The following is a 22358-nucleotide window of genomic DNA, read 5'->3' on the forward strand; positions in this document are numbered from 1 at the left end:
TGTATCCACTGTTTGGTTGGGATTTTTGTTTGGTATACAAGAGCAGATTTGTAGTTTTCTTTGGTTTAACCGACTGATAGCCCTCTTATGTGTAGTACAAGTCAGTGAGAGAGTTCGATTCTGGTTGTAGTATTTGTGCCATAGCCTATATGTCATTGGGCAAGAGTTCATGTATTTGTACATTCGGTTGTACTAATTTCATTTTGACATGATCTGGGATACTCTTTTTCTTCCATTTAGAATTAGAGAGGTTTTTTAACGAGTTGTCGATTAGGAATGGCAACGGGTCGGGTTCGGGGCGGGTTTTGCTCATCCCATCCCCAAACCCAAAATGAATCCCCGACCCCTACCCGATCCCCGACGGGTTTTTTATCGGGGCGCCCCATCGGGGATTTTTTTGTCCTGTCCCTGAACCCGACCCGAAATATTATACCCGAACCCGAACCCAAAAATATTTTATATATAATTAATATAAAAAATATAAAATATTATATATATAATTAATATATAAAATATAAAATATTATATATATATATATAATCGGGTAGGTCGGGGCGGGGATACCTTGCCCCGAACCCGAACCCGACCCGAAAAAATCCCTGAAAAAATCCCCGAACCCGACCCGATATCATTCAACCCGATCCGACCCGAACTTGACCGGATTTCGGGTTTCCCCGTCGGGTTCGGGTCATATTGACATCCCTAGTCTCGATCATTGTCAGTCTTTGTATGTTTTAATGACACACGAGACGCCCTTTTTAAAAAAAAATAGAATTGATTTTAATTCAAATGTGGATTATAGAATTCATTAGTTTATTTGATGAAATTATTAAATCTTATTTATTTTTCTAATTAATGTTGAAAATCTTAATATTTATAAGATTTATGAAAAGATATGGAATAAGAAGGAAACTAGGATTTGTTAATATAATAACGAGTTTCTTGTGGATTATAAAAAGCAATCAACAAGTAAGATGATATATTTTCCTTTTAATTTTTTAATAGAAAAACAAAAAAATATATTTAGAACTGGAACTCAAAATATCGTACGAAACAATACTTGATTTTAAGCAAGTTCTACTCACCTTGATCTTTCTTTATATTTATTTACTAAATCTAATTATTGCTTTAATTTTTAATTATTTTGATGATAAATTTAATTTTCGATGTTCACACATTTTGCCCATTCTATATATTTTTAATGTTCACACATTTATCTTTTAATCTTTTTTTAATGTTCACACATTTATCTTTTAATCTTTTAGGGGTATTTGGTTCAAGGATTGTGGGATTCCCATGTTTGATTGGCCGGGAATCTCATTCTCGGTAATGTTTTATTACCAATAGTAGATTTTTTGGGGTATATTACCGGGAATGTCATTACCTCCCTTCCCTTAGGTATTGTAACATTACCGGCGTTTTGGACTAAAATGCCCTTAAAGTTTTATTTTTTTTCAAAAATATCATTCTTCTCTCATTGAATAATAAAAATTCTACGAATGTTAAATTACAAATTTATCCTTAAATTATTTTAGATTTACAAAAAAAATCTATAATTTAAATTTTATATGAAGTTCAGGGGTTAAAAAAATTTACCCTTCCATTAAACCTTTTTTATATTTTTAATTTTGTAAAAAAAATTATATAAATATTATGAATTTAATTTTTTAAAGAAAATATATAAATATTTTACAATTTGTAATATTATACAAATATATAATAAAGACAATTTGGTCAAATATAAATTTCAATAATCTTTTATTCCTTTAACCAAACACGGTAATCTTACATTCCTGCTAAACCAACCAAACACAAAATACAACATTCTCAATAATCCTATTCCCAGGTAATATTTTATTCTCACTTGTAATCTTACATTCCGTGAACCAAACGCACTCTTAAGGATCAGTTTGACATTAATTTTTAAAAAATAATTTTTAGAAGGGTTATAAAGGAACTTTAAAACTGACTTTTTAAAACTACAGTTTAAAATTTAATAATTATTTTGAAATGATAAAATGTTCATTTTAGACATTATATTATAAATTAAAAATATTACATTTAAATTATATTTACACTTATTAATACTATAGTATATAAAAGATAACAACTTATTAATACTTTTTAAAATAGCATCATCACTCATTTAAAATTTAAAATAAAGTATTTATCCTTTTAAAAGTTTTTCCCAAAAATATTAAAATAAAGTAATTTAAATGGTATATTTATCCTTTTAATAATTCAAATATAAAAATAAAAAGATATATATTATAAATGAATTTAAAAAATATTATATATAAAATATATCAATTTAAACTATAATGAAAATATAAAAATACAAATAAAAATATAATCATAATAAAATATATTTTATAATAACTCACTATTAATATTTTAATATATGGATCATAAATTTTATTTACTTTTAAGTAGTCAAAATAAATCATTAAAGAATAAATTATTTTTTAAGGATGTTAGTATTAAATTATTGAAATAAAATATAAATACATAATTAATAAAAGAAATTAAGTTTCAAAGTTCTTTTTAGGACAAATGAGTGGAGTCGATGCATTGATAGGGATTAAAATATAAATTTACTTCTAAATGCAAAATTAAAAATTAAAATACTAGAAATCATAACTTTTGAAGTTAGTTTGAAACCTTTTACTATAATTTTTTCTGATTTTTATCCGTTTAATATTTATTTGGTAGTCAAAACAATTTTTTTAACTAAAAATACTTTTAGACAACATTACAAAAGGTATTACTTGTTACTGTATAATAATTATTAATTTATTATTTATATTTAAAAAAGGGTAAAAAAAGTAATATTAAATATATGTATACTACCATATTTATTTTTTATATGATCTTATTTTTAATTAAATCAAATCTCAAGAACACATTTATTTATTTATTTATTTATTTATTGTTAATCAAGGAAAGTGTGTGTGTGTTTTTATTTAAATTGTGCTTGTATTGACCACCTAATAGTAGATTATAAAAAGAGAAAATAACCTCGGTGACCAAAAATGCCTTATAATATACGATTTTAACCAACTTTTTTTGGATTTGCCAAAATGACCAACTAAATCGGAATGCGATCGATAATTCGCAACGTGATCTCCGGTATCGCAAATCAGTTTCCAGATTCGCAACGCGATTCTGACTATCGCATTGCGATTTTCCAAATTCGCGTTGCGATTTTCCTAATTCGCATTGCGATTCTCTCGTTGCGATAGTGTTGAAAACATTTTGATATTTCGATATAAAAAATTAAGTTAAATGAATTTTAAGATTTTCCAAATGATTTTCTAAGTATATTCGATAGAATTATTCGAATATCAAAACATTACTCCAAATCTTTCAAAGATCATTTTTAATCCTTACTCAAAGTGTAAAAATTAAGTTTTAAACTTAAAACAATTTCAAAATAATTTTACAAAGTATTTCGAACCATTTCAAAGCCAAAAATTCCAGACTGCTCAGAGGGAACCGATTCCCCCCTGAATGGTTTGGCTCCGAGAATTCCAGTATGCTCGGAGGGAACCGATTCCCCTCTTGTATAACGGTCAAAATATTTGAATTTTACACTTAGGGAACCGATTCCCCATAGGGGGGTACCGATTCCCCCATGCTCCAAACTGTTTTATTAATTATTTTCACACTAAAACGGCTATATTATTTCTCTAATTATCCCCAACGTTCAGAAGTGATTCAAGGTGTATTTAAGCAAGCTTAGAAGCCATTGATCAAGAATAAGAAACATCAAGCAATTAGAATCAAGAGAGAATCAAAGAGAAAGCATCAAACCTCAAGTTTGAGCATTTCAAGCCTATTTTTCATTCAATATTCATTTTGCTTTCAAGAACACTTATTGTGCTCAATTGTATTTATTCTTGAGTGTTCTTTCTTTGTTCTAGAATTGTGCAAACATATTTGCCTTGTGAGGTTTTTCTTGTAAGTTTGCAAATTTGTATTTCTCTTTGAGAAAAGAGTGTTCTCAAGAATTGGAGTATATTCTTGAGGGAGTTGTAAGGTTATCTCTTTGGCCTCAAAAGAAAGAACAAATTAGTGAATTTATTGGAAAATCCTTAGTGTGGATAGCTAAGGTAGTGGACGTAGACTTTGGTTGATAAAGTCGAACCACTCTAAATCGCCGTGCAATTTCTTTCAATTTTCTGCAAAAGCTTCCACAAAATTTTTATTGCCAATTCACCCCCCTCTTGGCCGATTCAGTCAATCGATTAACCTAACAATTGGCATCAGAGCCTAACTCATTTGAAGGTTTAATTGCCTCTTGAGTCGATTCGGGAAGAGTTATATCGATAATCAAAGTCATCAATGGCCTCCGCTTCAAACTTCGACTCCGGTCTCGACTCGATGCCCGTCAACAAGCCTCATTTCTTCAATGGAGCTAACTATGCCTATTGGAAGAATAGAATGATGTAATTCATTCAAGCAAGTGACATGAGAGCATGGAATGCTATAGAAGAATGATACATCAAACCTCTCACTCATCCAAGATTGTGGAGTGAAGGAGAGACAAGAATGTTCCAGCTCAACTCCAAAGCCATCCATATCATTTTTTGTTCTCTTGGACCAGATGAATATGGAAGAGTTTCATCGTGTACAACCGCCAAAGAAATATGGGACAAACTTCAAGTCACTCATGAAGGTACCGATGAGGTAAAGAAATCTAAAATTAGTATTCTAACGCATAGCTATGAAAATTTTAGGATGAAACCAAATGAAGATATCAAAGCTATAACGGATAGATTTTCAACGATTTTCAATGGTCTCAAATCATATGGAGAGATCATTTCAAATGAAAAGCTTGTGAGGAAGTTAGTCTACTCCCTCCCAAAATCGTGGCAATCAAAGAAGACGACAATCATCGAGTCTAAGGACTTAACGTCCTTAACTCTTGAAGAGCTAATTGGGTCACTCCTCACTCATGAAATGATGCTCGAAGATGAGGTGGACCTCGACAAGATTGACGAGAAACCAAAGGAGACCTTATCATAATTTTTGATTGCATTCATTGCTATTAGTTAGGGGGAGTTTATGATTCTTGATGAAAAATTAATTTTATGTTCAAATATCGTTTAAAGATTAATTGAATTGTTTGAACATGATTAATTTTCAATATATGAGTTGCCAATACCACTAGAGGAAATTAATTTAGCATTTTGGGTGTTTAAAATCGGATTTTAGCATTTTGGTGCAGAGGGAATCGATCCCCCATTGAGGGAACCGATTCCCCTTTGAAGGGGAACCAATTCCCCCCACAGGGGAATCGATACCCCCTTGGGGTTCTGGTTAAACACGGGCAGAACCCTTATTTTTGTTCAAAACCCTCTATTTTCTTCCTTCCGTCGTTTCTCTCCCTCTAAGCACTCAAATCTCCATTTTTGCCTCAAATCAACATTTTTAATCGGAATTCACTTCAAATATCATCCTCTAAATCTGTTGGAATCATCAAAAACGTGCAAACTTCATCTAATCTCACTCAAATCCGAAATCATTCAAGGTATTTTCCCAAAACTTCTTTTTTTTTATCAATTTATGAACATAGAACTAGTTTTAATTAGTTCTAGGTTGAATTTTAGATCGTGCATTGATTATTTAGTGATTAGAAACTAGATATTACAACTAATTTCATCAAAAACACAAGAATTTTCCTAAATTTTCTAAATTTTCGAAATAAAAAAATTAATTTTCAAATTATTGTGTTTTGATTAAATTATGTTGTTGTTATAAAAACTATACATATATTGTTTCTTAAAACCATATTTTTCAAAAGTTTTTCAAAAACTTTGCCCATTAGGATTGATTTAGAGAACCTTGAAATATTGATGACTCAATTGAGTTTTGGGATTGATTGAATTGCATACATGTGTTTTCTAAATTGCAAGTTATCAATTCTATTCCGATTTCCTAAACCATGTCCAATCCTAAACGTGCTAGGTCATCATCTAGTCGTTCACACCGTCAACCAAATCCACCTTCAAATCCTCCTCCTATTCCAATTTCTAATCCTAATCCCATTGATCCTAACTTGACTATCCAAAATTCATTTTTCAATCATCCTGGTCCTAGAAATCATCGTTTTTGGTATTATCAATATTTTGACTCTTACAAAATCCGGGAAAAACGTATTCCCTCTCGTCAAGCTATGTTAGCTATTAATTTTAAATATCTTCATCTTTTACAAGAGTGGAAATTTGATAAACTCTTTGACCTTGAACCCATCGTTTACCATCAACTTGTTCGTATTTTCTATTCTAATGTCGTTTGTGTTAAAAACCAAACTGAAACCGAAACCATAGGAATTCGTTCCTATCTTCTAGGACAATTCTTATATATTGACTCGGCTTACATAGCCAATACATTCGGATTAGATAATGATGGTATTTCAAATGAAAAACAGGTTTTAGGATCTCGTTATAAAAGAAGGGATAGTGCAAGTGTCTTAGACCTTTATGAACGTTTTCTTCATCTAATGATTTCTTGGTGGTTTCGACCATCCGGAGGTCGTTATTATACTCTTAGAGCCTTAGATCTTTGGTGGTTACATTGTTTCGAAAACAATATTAAAATTAACCTACCTCAGATTATTTTTGCTGAAATTGTTGAAACCGTAAATCTTGTTCCTAACAAGAAACTCTGTTCATCTCTTGTTTACGGTTGCATTTTGAGTAATCTGTTTTCCAAAGCTGGGCTTAGAGTCGGTCTAGATGTCGTTTTTCCCCTTAAGAAACAAATTAACCTTCTTTCCTTAACAAGAGCGGGATGGATTAAGGATAAGGAAACCGGTGAATGGGTTCGATCTTCTGCAAGTACTCCGAGAGCTAGTTCTTCACAGGCTCTACTCGAAGCTGACGAAGATCTCGAGCTTGAGCAATTAATACGAGACATCGATGAAGCCGAAGATGAGCCTGAGCAGCCCGAGGAGCAGCTCGAGGAGCAAGAACAACAAACGCATCAAATGCCTCCATATTTTCAAACCTTTATGGAGACATTCGATTTTCGATATGCTACCATGGATTCGCTCTTTACTTCTATAGAGTCCCATTTATCCACAGTGGGAGCTAAAGAATTAGAAATTCTTCGGGAGATGCGTACAAACAATGAAGCAACCAACGCGCGTATTAATGACCTCACTAACGAAATGGCCGCTATGCGAGCTCGTTTTCCTCCTCCTGATCCTGATATGTGATTCTATGTTTTGCTTTGAACTTCAAACTTATTGTTTTAACATTTTGAATATTTTGGAATGTTTGATTGACTTTGAATTTGGTTTTATGAATGGGTAGAAATTATCTATTTGGTGTGATTAAATTTATTCATTATTGCATCATTTACTTCATGATTAGATAAATGACTATTTTTGCCATTTCACATTAATTATGAATATTGATTATGAAACTAATGGCTAACGTTTCTCTTGCTTGTGATCTTAGCAGCTTATATTATATATAATCAATTGGCTAAATGATTTCAAAACCTTGTTTAAATTCTTTAAAATGTCTTTTTGATTTAACAAAAAGGGGGAGAAGACTTAAATGTGTTTTTAAATGCTAAATGGGAGAAGTGATTAAAGTAAGGGAGAGTAATTTCAAAACTTGATTTCAAAATCTTAAAATTACTAAAATGTTTTGTTATATCAAAAAAAGGGGGAGATTGTTGAAAATATTTTGATATTTCGATATAACAAATTAAGTTAAATGAATTTTAAGATTTTCCAAATGATTTTCTAAGTATATTCGATAGAATTATTCGAATACCAAAACATTACTCCAAATCTTTCAAAGATCATTTTTAATCCTTACTCAAAGTGTAAAATTAAGTTTTAAACTTAAAACAATTTCAAAATAATTTTACAAAGTATATCGAACCATTTCAAAGCCAAAAATTCCAGATTGCTCAGAGGGAACCGATTCCCCCCAAGGGGGTACCGATTCCCCCCTGAATGGTTTGGCTCCGAGAATTTCAGTATGCTCGGAGGGAACCGATTCCCCCCCAGGGGTACCGATTCCCCCCCTTGTATAACGGTCGAAATATTTGAATTTTACACTTAGGGAACCGATTCCCCATAGGGGGTACCGATTCCCCCCACGCTCCAAACTGTTTTATTAATTGTTTTCACACTAAAACGGCTATATTATTTTCTCTAATTATCCACAACGTTCAGAAGTGATTCAAGGTGTATTTAAGCAAGCTTGGAAGCCATTGATCAAGAATAAGAAACATCAAGCAATTAGAATCAAGAGAGAATCAAATAGAAAGCATCAAACCTCAAGTTTGAGCATTTCAAGCCTATTTTTCATTCAATATTCATTTTTCTTTCAAGAACACTTATTGTGCTCAATTGTATTTATTCTTGAGTGTTCTTTCTTTGTTCTAGAATTGTGCAAACATATTTGCCTTGTGAGGTTTTTCTTGTAAGTTTGCAAATTTGTATTTCTCTTTGAGAAAAGAGTGTTCTCAAGAATTGGGGTATATTCTTGAGGGAGTTGTAAGGTTATCTCTTTGGTCTCAAAAGAAAGAACAAATTAGTGAATTTGTTGGAAAATCCTTAGTGTGGATAGCTAAGGTAGTGGACATAGACTTTGGTTGATAAAGTCGAACCACTCTAAATCACCGTGCAATTTCTTTCAATTTTCTGCAAAAGCTTCCACAAAATTGTTATTGCCAATTCACCCCCCTCTTGGCTGATTCAGTCAATCAATTAACCTAACAGATAGTCATTTCCGCGTTGCGATAGTCTGTTTTGCATTCAACATAATGCAGATTGAAATCAACAAATCAACTATTACATTTCAATCAATTAAACAAGCACAAATAATAATTATGTACACATCAATTAAACAAATCAACATTTACAAAATCATCTTTTACAAATCAATTAAACAATCAAAAAATAATAATAAGAATTATTTCCTCATCAATTATTGAATCAACTTTTTCACCCATACATCCATTTCACACAGCTCACTTCAAGATTAACCTGCAGAAACCAAACATTGAATCAACAACACTTTCTACACATCTAAAACCTACAGACAGCAAATTATCGAATTCTAGCTACTTAACCAAACATTTTCAAACCAAAAAGAGTATATATATGTTTAACAACACTTGTATTTGACTTACAAATTGTTTATGGACACTTTCATAATGCGGATGCAGGTAGGCAGCGTCTCGCATATATCGTTCTAGCCATAAAATGCCAAAACCACAAGCCTACTGCACCTCTATCTCTATCGGTGGGAGGTAGAAACGGTGTACTTCCTGTCGTCAAATGCTCCAAGCACATGCATACGAGAGGACCACAATCCCCTCTGGCTTCCTTCATTTGTTGTGGAGCGGTCTCGTCTCTAATAACTGTAACATTGAACTTCTTTGGCTTCTTGTTTCCAGAATTAGTCCAATAATTAATTGCATCCAAGAATTTAGCCAAATGAGAGCTCCATACCTTAATAATATCTCTCAAATCAGACAATGATATGTAATTTATCATGTTCTCATATACTATTGTCTTTAGGGATGGGAACTGAAGCTCGACGAGAAGCCAATGAGTACGTTCCAAAACAGGGATAAACACCTGTATCGAAATGTAATAATTCAAATTGCGCACTTATATATGAACACCTTTAAAATATTTAAACAAATAAATACTAACCTTATCGACCTCCTACCATGCAGGATAAAGTTTAGCTTGTCCATTAGCCAACACATATGATTCATGTCGTTGATTCTTCAAGTGAACTACGTGAAAAGACGTCGGAATAATTGTATATCGCGTTTTTTTTATATTTTTCTTCAATTTCCTTACAATTAGAAGACGTGTCACCCATGCATCAATATGCTGATTTACAAAAAAAAGGCATATATTAGTGAATTATATAAATTTTAAAAAAAAATAATCAAACTGAAATATAAGAAGAAATATAAGACTTACCCCCCCATCGAAATAGCCGTTGTCTTCAACCCCTAATAATACACCCCACCAAGACCGTTCAATCAACAAATGCATATCATCGTTGAGTTTGTATATGTCAGCGTAACACCCTTGGCTCCGCTCATGTAGATAAAAATTAACTGCGGTCTTAGCCCAAAGGGTATTATCCAGAATTCTTTCCGGTAGTTGTTTCCTCTCCACTTCATCTGCCGGAATAGTACTGGCCGGTAACTTATACGAAAGCCATCAGTCATCCATCATGTCCGGCATGTGAGGGGGCTTCTCAATAATTCGATATATTACCCCGTGTGAATCGGGCTCTAGAATGTTGGGAGGGACCTCTTCAACGATGACAGTGGCCTCTTGAACGGTGGGAGGGGACTCTTGAGGGATGATAGGGGCCTCTTGAACGATAGGGGAGGCCTCTTGAACGATGACATGTGAGTCGGGCTTTTTCTTACGGATTCTTCGCACTATTGGGGTGAACGGAGACGTAATGGCACGTGCACGTCGTCTGATGCGTGAACTCTGTCTTGCAAGAAAAACCCGACGTAGAGCATCCACCTTAACGGGCCGCTAAAAATAAATTAATACATAAATCAGTAAATAAACAGACATGATATTAAACAGTGAAAACAAAGATAAATATATTTCAAACTTGCACGGTATTCACCCAAGTCATTATTATATCATTGTTCACAAAATGCATCAGATAACATTCCAGAAGTAAGCACTTATATAAACATTTAAAATGACAACATATAGGTTTAGTGCAGGTTCAATGACAACATAAAGAGTAGTAGTTTATTCTTGAAACTTAAATTTTCAACACTGTGAAGTTAGTATTTGTCTTTTGGTTGAAGTAATGCAATTCATTCAAGTTTCAATTTGCAGAAGAAGAATAGAATCTGAAACATAAAATCGCAACGCGAAAATGACTATCGCAACGCGAAAATGACTATTGTAATGTGAAAATGACTATTGCAATGCGAATTTGACTATTGCAATGCGAATTTGACTATCGCAACGAGAGAATCGCAATGCGATTTTCATTTCGCATTGCGATTCTCTCGTTGCGATAGTCATTTTCACGTTGCGATAGTCATTTTCGCATTGCGATAGTAAACTATTCTTCTTCTGCAAATTGAAACTTGAATGGATTGCATTACTTCAACCAAAAGACAACCAAAAACAAATACTAACTTCACAGGGTTAAAGAATAAACAGTTAAACAGTATTGGCAGCAATCGAATGAATTTACTAAGCAATCTAAGTGAAATTACGAGTAAATTTATCATCAAGTTAAATATGAAAAATATTAAACTTACCTCGTTGCGTAGAGTATGAACTTTGTTCTGCAACGATGCTACAATCTCACGTAGAGCTGCTACCTCACCACGTAAAGTAGACACCTCAACACGCCATGCACCATTGTCATCGTGTAAAGTACCGACCTCCTCACGCAAGGCATTGACCTCATTACGTAAACTCATCCCGTGGAGGTAGAGGTGGAGGTGGAGAATAGGGAGATAAACGTCGTGGCATCTTTGCCGGTCGCCTATCATGAGGTGATGGTGGAGAAGAGGCTAGATGATGTGACAGAATAGGTGATGACTCTCGTTGTGGAGGTGTATATTCGGGTCGATCAGGTGATGGCTCTGGGTGAGGTGATGGTTCTCGAAGTGGTGACTGCTCATCATCCGTGCCATCAAAAAACGGTTACTAGCTTGCCGCCAATCAGTGGCAAGCTCAGCTTCCGTGGGTGTCAGCCTCTGTAATGGAGTGTTGGCCTCCTAACAATATAAAAGCTCAAACAAAGTTAAACGTTTACTAGTAATAACTTGTTTATAAATATATGGTAGTATTTGTGTTAACTTACATTATTTATTGTAGTATACGGTAGTAAATCTTCCCATTGCTGCAAGGACCGTTTCCTCTTACAGGAAATAGCCCTAGGAATATCATTAGAAGTTTTTAATGCATATGTCTGCATGGCGGGAAAGGCCTCAAATATCCAAATCTACAAACAATATAATAACAAATATTAGTAATTGTTAAAGAATTAATTATAATTTTGGAAACAATATATAAAAATTATTACCTTAAAGGCCCAAATAAAGCCTGACAAAGTGTATTTGGAACCATCGCCATGCAAACTTTTCCGATCATCAAAGGCAGATGGCAACTTATTCCATGTAGCTCTCCATAGATACGAACCACACGAAAACAGGTTTCATGCATTTAGGTCCTCTACCAATTTAATTAGATCATTAGGAATAGGTTGTCGGGCCTCTCTGCCTAAAAAGTTGGCTTGCAAAAGTATTAGAAGGCATACTCGAACAACATCGACATCATCCATCCGAGTAAAACCATATTTCTTATTCAATAATCTCGTCAAGTCTTCCACATGTAAATTCGACTTCTCCGTTGACAGCTCAGGAAAAACCCGGGAAAACCATGATAGGCGGGTAATATGTCTAGTGTACCGATCTACATCATCGTGTCCGAAGCGTAGACCAGTGATTAAGCAAAACTCCTCCCGCCCAAAACACGTATACACCGGTGGAAAATCAAACCATATCTCTTCATCACGACGTTGTATAGTCTCTGGTAGATTGCTAGTCATGGTTTGAAGAAACAGATGGGTCAACATAGCATCTCCACCCGGATGTTGTACTTTCAGCCATGGCCCGAAGCAAGTATCCTCAAATACTTTTCTTTGTGCAGGTGAAAGCTTCGACGCAATTGTTTTGGCTAGGCTTACTTTATTTCTTAAGGTCAATTGAGCCGAATAAAAGTTCTGCAAAAACAATAAACGTACCAATTTAGATATACCAAAAACTACACTGTGAAGATATAACAAGAACAAATAAAGAGTAGTAGTTTATTCTTCAAACTTAAATTTGCAACACTGTGAATTTAGTATTTGTTTTTGTTTTTTGGTTGAAGTAATGCAATTCATTCAAGTTTCAATTTGCAGAAGAATAATAGTTTCTGAAACTTTAAATCGCAACACGAAAATAAAAAATCGCAACACGAAAATGACTATCGCAACGCGAATTTGACTATCGCAACGCGAAATGAAAATCGCAACGACAGAATCGCATTGCGATAGTCATTCTCGGTTTCAAATACTAAAATTGAAAGAAACTTGAATGGATTGCATTACTTCAACCAAAAGACAAAACAAAGACAAATACTAACTTCACAGGGTTAAAGACTAAACAGTTTAGCAGTATTGGCAGCAATCGAATGAATATAATAAGCAATCTAAGTGAAATGGTTAATCTATTATTGAAAACACCAGTAAACTTATCATCAATTTCAATATGAAAAACTTAATAATAATGCAAAAATTTCAAAATAAAAATAATTAAAAAAACTAACCCTCGGTGGTTGATTTGGTTGATTTTCCATTTCTGACCATGAATGATTTCGCCGGAGATGGAGACTGATATCGTCGGAGATGGGGACTGATTTCGTCGGAGATGGGGACGGATGTCGCCTTAGAGAGTGAGAGATGGAGATGAGAATGAGTTGTGATTTAGGGTTTTAGGTTATGAGTTACGATTACGGGATATATTGTGGACGGTTCAGTGTTCCGATATATTAATATATTCGTGTTTAGAATTTGAAAAAAAAATACGCGTTGGATACGAATGGCGCTATGTAAATCGCATTGCGATAGTCAGATTCGCGTTGCGATTTACATATTCGCATTGCGATTTACGTATTCGCATTGCGATTTACGTATTCGCATTGCGAATTAGGAAAATCGCAACGCGAATTTAGAAAATCGCAATGCGATAGTTAGAATCGTGTTGCGAATCTGGAAACTGATTTGCGATACCGGAGATCACGTTGCAAATTATCGATCGCATTACGATTTAGTTGGTCATTTTGGCAAATCCAAAAAAAATTGGTTAAAATCGTACATTATAAAGCATTTTTGGTCATTTTCTCTTAGAAAAAAAAAAAGGAAGAAACCCTAATAAATCCAAACAAGCTTCAGCCCTGCAAACAAGAAACCCACCATTTGCAGATAAAAAGGCTTTGTGCTTTCCTTTCCATAGGCCATCTAATACCAAAAGAGACACACAAAAACTTGCATGCTTTTCTGAGCTTATTGTATTATCTCTGTGAATCCGCCATGGAAGATAGCTCAAGAACTCAGAAAAGCCACACCATCATGAGAACATCAATCTACACTTTCCTTCAAAACTACCAATATTTCACCACAATCGCTGCTGTCCTCGCTTTCCCTTACGCACTTTCCATCCTCCTTTCCCAATTCTCCGTCCTCCGTTCCCCTCTCTTCCCAGCTATCCACAACCACCTGAAAGCCGTTTTCATGGCGGCCGAGTTCCCGCCGTCGTCCAACTTCTTCAATGTCCTCAGTCTCAAGATTTCCCAGACCGTTTCTTCATCGATATTCGCTGTCCCTTTCACACTTTCCTTCTTTCTGCTATCCAAAGCCTCCATCATCAACCTCCTCAAACACAATAACCCCACCTCCCCACCTTCGTTTTCTTCAATTTCATCTTTACATCCCTCTGTTCTCCACTTTTGTATGCAATTTCTTTCAACTGTTGGCTGCAAATTCAACGGCTTTCTCTCTTTTGTTCTTCGGGTACCATTTTGTCAATGGTTTCGGGTACTCTTTATCTCCCAATTGGCTCACCTTCATGTCGGCTGCCGGTGCTGTCGTATATTCAATGATTCTGGCTAATGTCATTGTGATTTGTAACTTGGCTTTGGTTTCTTCTGGAATGGAGAATTCCGGTGGGTATTTGGCGATTCTGAAGGCTTGTGTTTTGATAAAGGGGAGGACTTTGACTGCTTTGGCATTGGCGGTGCCTGCGAATCTGGCGTTGGCGGCCATTGATGCTCTGTTCCATTACCGTGTTGTTGTGAGTGCTTATAGTTATCGTAGTGAAGGTGGGTTTTTGCTGGCTTTGGAAGGGGTTTTGATCGCTTATTTGTACGCCGTTTTCGTTGTTCTTGATACTGTGGTGAGCTGCACGTTCTTCAAGAGCTGCAAAACTGAGTGCTTGGTGGATCATCCACAAGGAAGATATTGTTACAAGGTTGAGATTGTTGCAGAGAGAGGGGGGAAAGCGTTTGTGAAGTTGAAGAATATTGAAGAATTTGCATAGATCAACGCCTTGAATTTCGAAAATATGAACAAATGTAAATTCGAACGAACAAGATTCATTTTCAGAGAAAACCAGGGAATTTCGGGGAAGAGGATCTTTATTTTAAATTAATTCCTTTTTAAAGTTCTGATATATTTTGGTTTGGAATTTGGGAACTGATAATTCGTGTATGGATATTCTTCGGGTGAATTCACGAGATAATATTCTCGAACTTTTTTATTCACGATATAATGCACATTCCAGATTAATTGCTGGGATGGGGTGAATTCTACAGTGATCTCGTAGGACGCCATGCAATCTAGGCGATCTTGTAGGACGCCATGCAATCCAGGCGACATACGGGAGACATACGAGCCATACGGGGTGACATACGAGCCATACAAGCCATATACGATCCATACGAGGCAATGGAGAGGTCGCTATGCAGTATTATACGAGGAGAGGTCGCCATGCATGGCTCAATGGAGAGGTCTCCATGCAGTCTGGGCGACCTTGTAGGTCGCCATGTAGTCCCGGCGACCTTGTAGGTCGCCATGTAGTCCCGGCGACCTTGTAGGTCGCCCCGGCGTCGCCAGTCCTAGCTCACGAGACCATGCATGCACATGCAGCCAAGATTACTTCACGTGCTCCTGCTCCCCGCTGCATGCCTACATCTATTGATGCCATGTGATCCTAGCTCACGAGACCATGCATGCACAATAATTGAACCATTGCTGTTGGTGAAATAATTGAGGCAGCCGGTTATATATGGGGTGTGCAAATCGCAAGAACATAAAAGAAAGATCTCACATAAAAGAAAGAAAGAAAGGGAGAAGAGATTGCAGCCGATAAAGAAAGAAAGGGAGAAAGGAAAGTAAGAAGAAGAAAGAGAGATAAGGTAAATTTTTTTATATTTAAATTAGTTTATTATTATAAATGTTAATTAGTTTATTAGTTTAGGGTTATATGATTGTTAGTTTAAGTTATAGTATACATAAATTAAAAATTATTTAATTAGTATATGTTTGATAGTTATATAGTTAAAAAATAATTAATTAGTTTGTTTTGTTAATAGTTAGTTATATAAAAAAATTATTTAATTAGTTTGTGTTAGTTAAATAGTTAAGTTATATTTGTTTGTTGAATATATATTATATAAAAAATTAGTTAGTAAGTTTATTAGTAGTATATTATAATGAAAAAAATAGTTTATTAGTTAGTTTTAGTTATATAAAAAATATTTTATTAGTTGTTTAAGGGTTTAGTGTTTACGTTTAACTTATATTTTAAAAAGTTTAGTTTGTTAGTTTATTAGTTTATTATTATAAGTTATTATATTAAAGTTTAGTGTTGTAAATTAGTTAGTTAGTTTATATTAGATTATTAAATGATTTTTTAAATATTGTTGTTTAATTTTTTTTACAGATTCATTCCAATGGCTGACCAAATTCCACTGTTGAGGCTTGACAATGAACATATTTCAAGTCATTTGGGAATAATGGTGAAAAAAATATTTGTTTAATGAATTATAATTAATAAATATTTGAATATTATTTTATGATTGTGATAATTTTTTTGAAATATTTAATTGTAGGAGGACGGGCAGCGAGTCCTTCGTCTTCGACTACATAAAGTGCCCAAGCCACACCCACTGATAGAAGAAAATTTACAAGAGGCTGGATTTTGGTATATAACATTTGTGCGAGATTACAAGTTGGTCCCAGGTTTGATCAGTGCATTGATTGAACGTTGGAGACCAGAAACGCACACGTTTCATTTGCCGTGTGGCGAATGCACTATAACTTTGGAGGATGTGGCAATGCAACTCGGGGTCCAAACTAATGGGATGCCGGTGGTAATGTCACATGAGTTTAATAAGGTGGAACAACTTTGCAACTTGTTTCTTGGGAAAGCGCCCGTACCACCAGAGTGTAAAGGGTGGCGGGTGAGGTTGTCATGGTTGAAGAATGAATTTCAACTTCAATCAAATAGTACGGAGCACGAAATTATATATGCAACACGAGCATATATTACAATTGATTGGGGGAATTTGATGCCTGATAAATCCGGTAGTTATGTTCACACTCAGTATCTTCTTTTTTTAACAAATTTTGAGAATTGTAGGCAATATAGCTGGGGTTCGGCGATATTGGCATTCTTGTATCGTGAGATGTGCAAGGCGTCATTGGTCGTGAATGATAATAATACAGTAGAAATCGGTGGATGTCTGTTGCTGCTACAATCATGGGCTTGGCATAGACTTCTGTTTTTGACACCGATTAGTCGGACTGCGGTTGACTTTCCATCTACTTGGATCATACGTTTGCAAAATGGAAATCCTTCAATACATGCCTTGAATGCCCAAAATAGTCTATGAAATATTTTCTTCCCTGGCAGAAGTTGACCTTCTTCGTCATATGCGGGCATCGTTTGAGACTTCACTATAGTTCCTGGGATAAATCGCTTCATTGCTTGTAGCAAATGTGGTAGCTCATTGTACGATGTATCCCAATCTCCATACGTCAACTTCATTGCCTTCATTTTCGCATTCCACACCTTGCCATATTTTACTTGATATCCAAATTGGCTTCGAATAGATGCAGCTAACACTGAACAAGATATCCTTGGATCCTTTTCAACCATCGCCTTCACGTATTCACATATTACATCGGAGTCCAATAGTCGATGGTCTTGTTTGATGGAGTTTCGCAAACATGTGTGCGAACCATTGTACCTCGTGATGACCCAAACATCGTGCCTTTGATTTTTCGACACTCTGATCTTCCACTTGCACTCTGGGACATATTTTACACACTTTGCGTATAGGGTTTTCTGGTTGGACTCTGCAACATGGACATCAACATGGCATTTGATGCAGTACTCTTTAATCGCCAGCGTAGCTTCATTTTTTCCTCTGAATTGCACCCCAACTGAAAATTCACCAGAATTATCGAATGATTCAATCATTTGGTACGGAGGTAAATGTGGCATGTCTGGGAATTCAGGTGCCCTCATTGCATCATAGTCTATCTCGTACATGTGAGGAGTAGCTTCATACGGTGCCGGAACTTCATCAATTGCACCTCCACCAAAAATATTTTCGTCGTCGCCCAAAACGGGTTCTTCGGTTTCTTCATCTTCGCTTGAATCATCGTGAATTTCTCCCCATCGATTTTCAGCGTCAATATTAACAACCAATTTCGATATGTTTCTCGTCTCATACTCTGCTGTTGCAGATGTCCCCCCGACTTCATTTACACTTTCCAATAGTGCCATAAAACTGTTCGGGAACCTGTACGTCGACTCCTCAAACTGACTATATAAAGCCATTTCAGATGGATTTTGAGCCACACCTCTTGATGACCCAGGAACATCACATATGTTACGCACATCAACAAATAACTCAATAACTGCTATATTGGTTGACTCATGTAATCCAACCATGGTTCCAATATCATCATCTTCTTCAAGTGGAACTGCAGCATATCTGACTGGGTTGGGGCATATCATAAACCTATACCTCAAACCACCAACTGCAGCTCGAATTTTTCTTTCTATCTTATGCTTTATTTCTATAAATGTGATGTCTTTTTTGAACATCATATTTATTGGTTTTTCAGACTGAAAAGCTACTCCGACCTCATTTTCCATAATCTGTCCATTATAATGGACAATCGTGAAAAAGTTGTTGCTCATTTTCTCTATAAATAAAAAAAAAATTAATTTAGATTAAAATATTAGATAAGATAATTTCATAAAACATTAAATCATTAAATATATATATACTATTATATTATATTAATGATCAAATAAAATTTGTTATTTAACTTGATTAATTGATTAATTACTAATATTATTAATAATGATTTAATAATTATTATTAATCTAATGATTTGATATTTAATGATTTAATAATAATATGATTTAGTCATGATTACTAATAATTATTTATTATAAATATTTAATGATTTAGATTTGATACTAATTATTTAGTTATTATTACTAATAATCATGATTAGTTTGATAATATTTTTTATTTTTTAAAAATATCAAACAAATTTGTTAGGAAAAATATCGTAATAATGCGTTGGCCGGATTATTTCATTTAATTAATTTTTACTCCTTACTAATTTACACATACAATATAAATAAAACAAAATATATTTTTTAAAACAACACTAAATATTTTTAAACATAATATTTTTTTTAAACAAAAATTATCTCGCACAAATTAGTTTATAATCTAATATAAACTTACTATCTAACTAATTTACACATACACAACAACAAAAAATAGACAACAAAAAATAATAAATTACTCACGTATTTATGCCTTCCTCCTTTCCTTTCTTTTCCTTCTTTGTTTCTTTATTCGACTACATAAAGTTCAACATGGGCAAATGTTGTGGAATAATGCCCTGTATGTGTAAACCGTTTAATTTATTTAAACAGCAATAGCTCCCACAAATTAATTTTATATAATCTAATATATTATAATATAACTTAAACTAATAAACTATTTCTTTATTATAATATAACTTAGTTAAAATAACACACTAATTAAGCACTAATTAATTTTTTTATAATATAACTTCAACTTTAATGAACAATCTAATATATGTTTAAAGACACTAACAAATTAATTAATATTTTTTTATATTTAATAACTTAAACTAATTAACTAATTAACTATTTTTTTTATATAATATAATATATAACTTAAACTAACAAACTAATAATTTATACTAACAAACTAATTAACTAGATTTTAGTTTTACCCTAAACCCTAAACTAACAAACTAATAATTTCATATAATAAACTAAATTAAACAATAAAAAATTACCTCACAAACTATGTTTGATCCTTTATCTTATTTTCTTCTTCTTCCTTTTCCTTCTCTCGGCAAAGTTTATATGTGCTTATGCTTATGCTCCTGGTTGTTCTTCTGCTTCTATCCTAAACCCCATATCATTTATATAAAGCAAAAAATCGTTGTACAGAGTCATTAAAATTTGACTATTGAATAAAATATTATTAGGTTTGAATCGTATAACTATTGAGCATTGAAAGTCTTCAATTGAACAACAATATTTGCTGTATTTAACAGCTAAATTAACGCTGCAATCATACAGCTATGGATGCAACGCATGCAGCTACGGATGCAAGAATCTCCCAGCTAGCTATGGATGCAACGCATGCATGAGTGATAGGGTTAAAGCTTGGTCGCGATGCAGGAATCTCCCAGCTATGGAGACTCCATGGCGACCTACCACCTACCCTACCACCTACCATGTCGTCGGGACTCCATGGCGACCTACCATGTCGCCGGCCATGGCAACCTACGATAGAACCGATCCTTGGTCATCCTTGGTGCCCCATGCATGAACCGATCCTTGGTCATCCTTGGTGCATGGCCCATGCAGAGGTTTGCCGAGATCAGACCACGTGAACAAAGTGCAGCGCGACCTATCCCATGCCTCGTGCATGGCCCATGCATAGCACCAAAGCAGCATCAGCGAGCAACAGCGGGCACCAAAGCAGCATCAGTGAGCAACAGCGGGCAAAGAACCAAAGCAGAGGGCAAATAATGATGGACGCCGGGCGTGCATGGCGACCTATAAGGACGTCGGGCGTGCATGGCGACCTATGTTGCCACTGTAGAATTTACCCCATTCGAACAATTAATCTGGTCAGTACATCATCTCGTAAAATATTTTTTTTGAATGCATTATGTCGTGAGTTTTACCGATATTCTTCTGTAAACAGAACTAAATACTGGAAAAAGATACATGGAAAATTCCATATTATATGTATGCCATGCCATGCCATGCCATGCCATGCCATGATCAAGGAGATATTAAATGTCAGGATAAAAAATAATAATCAGCTTTGTATTAAATTTATCTGTGATGCTGGATAAATGAAACTTCATCAATCTTCTTACATGTCAAATGTTTGTGCTCTGTCAAGCAATATTATCAACATCAAATCAAATAGGAACCCACCAACTGATGACTATTTTTTCCCTCTTAATAGGTATGCATTATTTTCATTTCCCAAAGTAATCAAATGCTATTCAACCTCCTGATATTAATACACTTGAACGAAGAAATGAAACCTCAAGAAATAGTTAAAATTTACTCGAACTAACTCATTTCAATTGTTAAAGGATTCGTTATTATTAAAAGTTACGAGTTTAAACATCAGTAATTATGACAAGATAATTAAACATTCATTATCAAATGATTAAAATTATTTAAAATATATATACTATTTTATAATCAGAGTAGCTTAATAAAAAAATAAATAGTTAAAATTCTATAGAAGAAACAGAAATTTTCATGAATTTCTTGTTGATTCAAATCATATCCAATGAAATGAAAGAAACCAAAAGAGGTTTTACAAATGGGCAGGCTATATTCAAATTAGGTTCTTGGCCGTCGCTTTTATCTTTCACTACACACTGGTTTACTGATTTTTTTTGAATTATATTCTTACGTTATTTCATGAAAAAAATATTATAAAGTAATAATTTATTATCAATAGTAGTATTTTTAGTTTAAAATGGTGGAAATATCATTATCTTCAAATTATTATAGATAATGAACAATTCCTATTATTTTAGACGTAAATACCCCTAAAATAATAATTTTTTATATGAATTATTCTCAATTCTTATTCTTCGTGATTTACTCAAAATTATAAACTTAATAATAATAATATACAAATATTTTAATTTAATAAAATATTAATAAATTTAAGTAGTTAAAATTATTTTATATGTTTAATATCTAGTATATTAATTATTTTATAATTTTATGAGGTGAAAATATTATTATTGTAAAAATGTAATTGTAGACATCCGTTTTTGACCGGGTTTTATATTTTTATTTTTATTATTATAATTTATTTATTATTATTATTATTTTTTTTTGCAGATCCATATTCAACCCCAACTATCCCAACAACACCACATCACCTGGTGGTTAACTTCCCACGTTCCAAAGGCTCTCTTCCACGTACAACAAATGCCGAAAAAGCAGTGCGCATTTCCCATATTTTTTTTCATTTAAAATGGGGATTTGGCTACTGCACAGGGGGAGGCAGAAACAGAGCAGGGGACCTGCGCAAAGAAAAGGGAGGGAGAGATACCAAGTGCAGTTTCGTTGAGTGGGGGATGTGAGAGTTTTCCAAACAACCAAAAACAAAAACCCAGATGGATTTTCCTTCTTTCCCTTTACCAACAAAATCCTCA

The 22358-nt window shown here is 34.0% G+C and overlaps 1 protein-coding gene across 1 annotated transcript; it reads left to right on the top strand.

Moving 5' to 3' along the window:
• The first annotated feature begins 14652 nt into the window (after positions 1–14652).
• LOC120122264 lies at positions 14653–15123 on the top strand. Its single transcript, XM_039141437.1, has one exon. It carries the CDS (start codon positions 14653–14655, stop codon positions 15121–15123), a length of 471 nt encoding a protein of 156 aa, XP_038997368.1.
• The last annotated feature ends 7235 nt before the right edge of the window (positions 15124–22358 follow it).

Source organism: Hibiscus syriacus, unplaced genomic scaffold (assembly GCF_006381635.1).
Source record: "Hibiscus syriacus cultivar Baekdansim isolate YM2019G1 unplaced genomic scaffold, ASM638163v2 tig00110384_pilon, whole genome shotgun sequence".
Taxonomy (NCBI): domain Eukaryota; kingdom Viridiplantae; phylum Streptophyta; class Magnoliopsida; order Malvales; family Malvaceae; genus Hibiscus; species Hibiscus syriacus.

What these genes read in the sequence shown, in the direction of transcription:
- LOC120122264 (XM_039141437.1), top strand. Translation starts at nt 14,653, where the DNA reads ATGTCGGCTGCCGGTGCTGTCGTATATTCAATGATTCTGGCTAATGTC.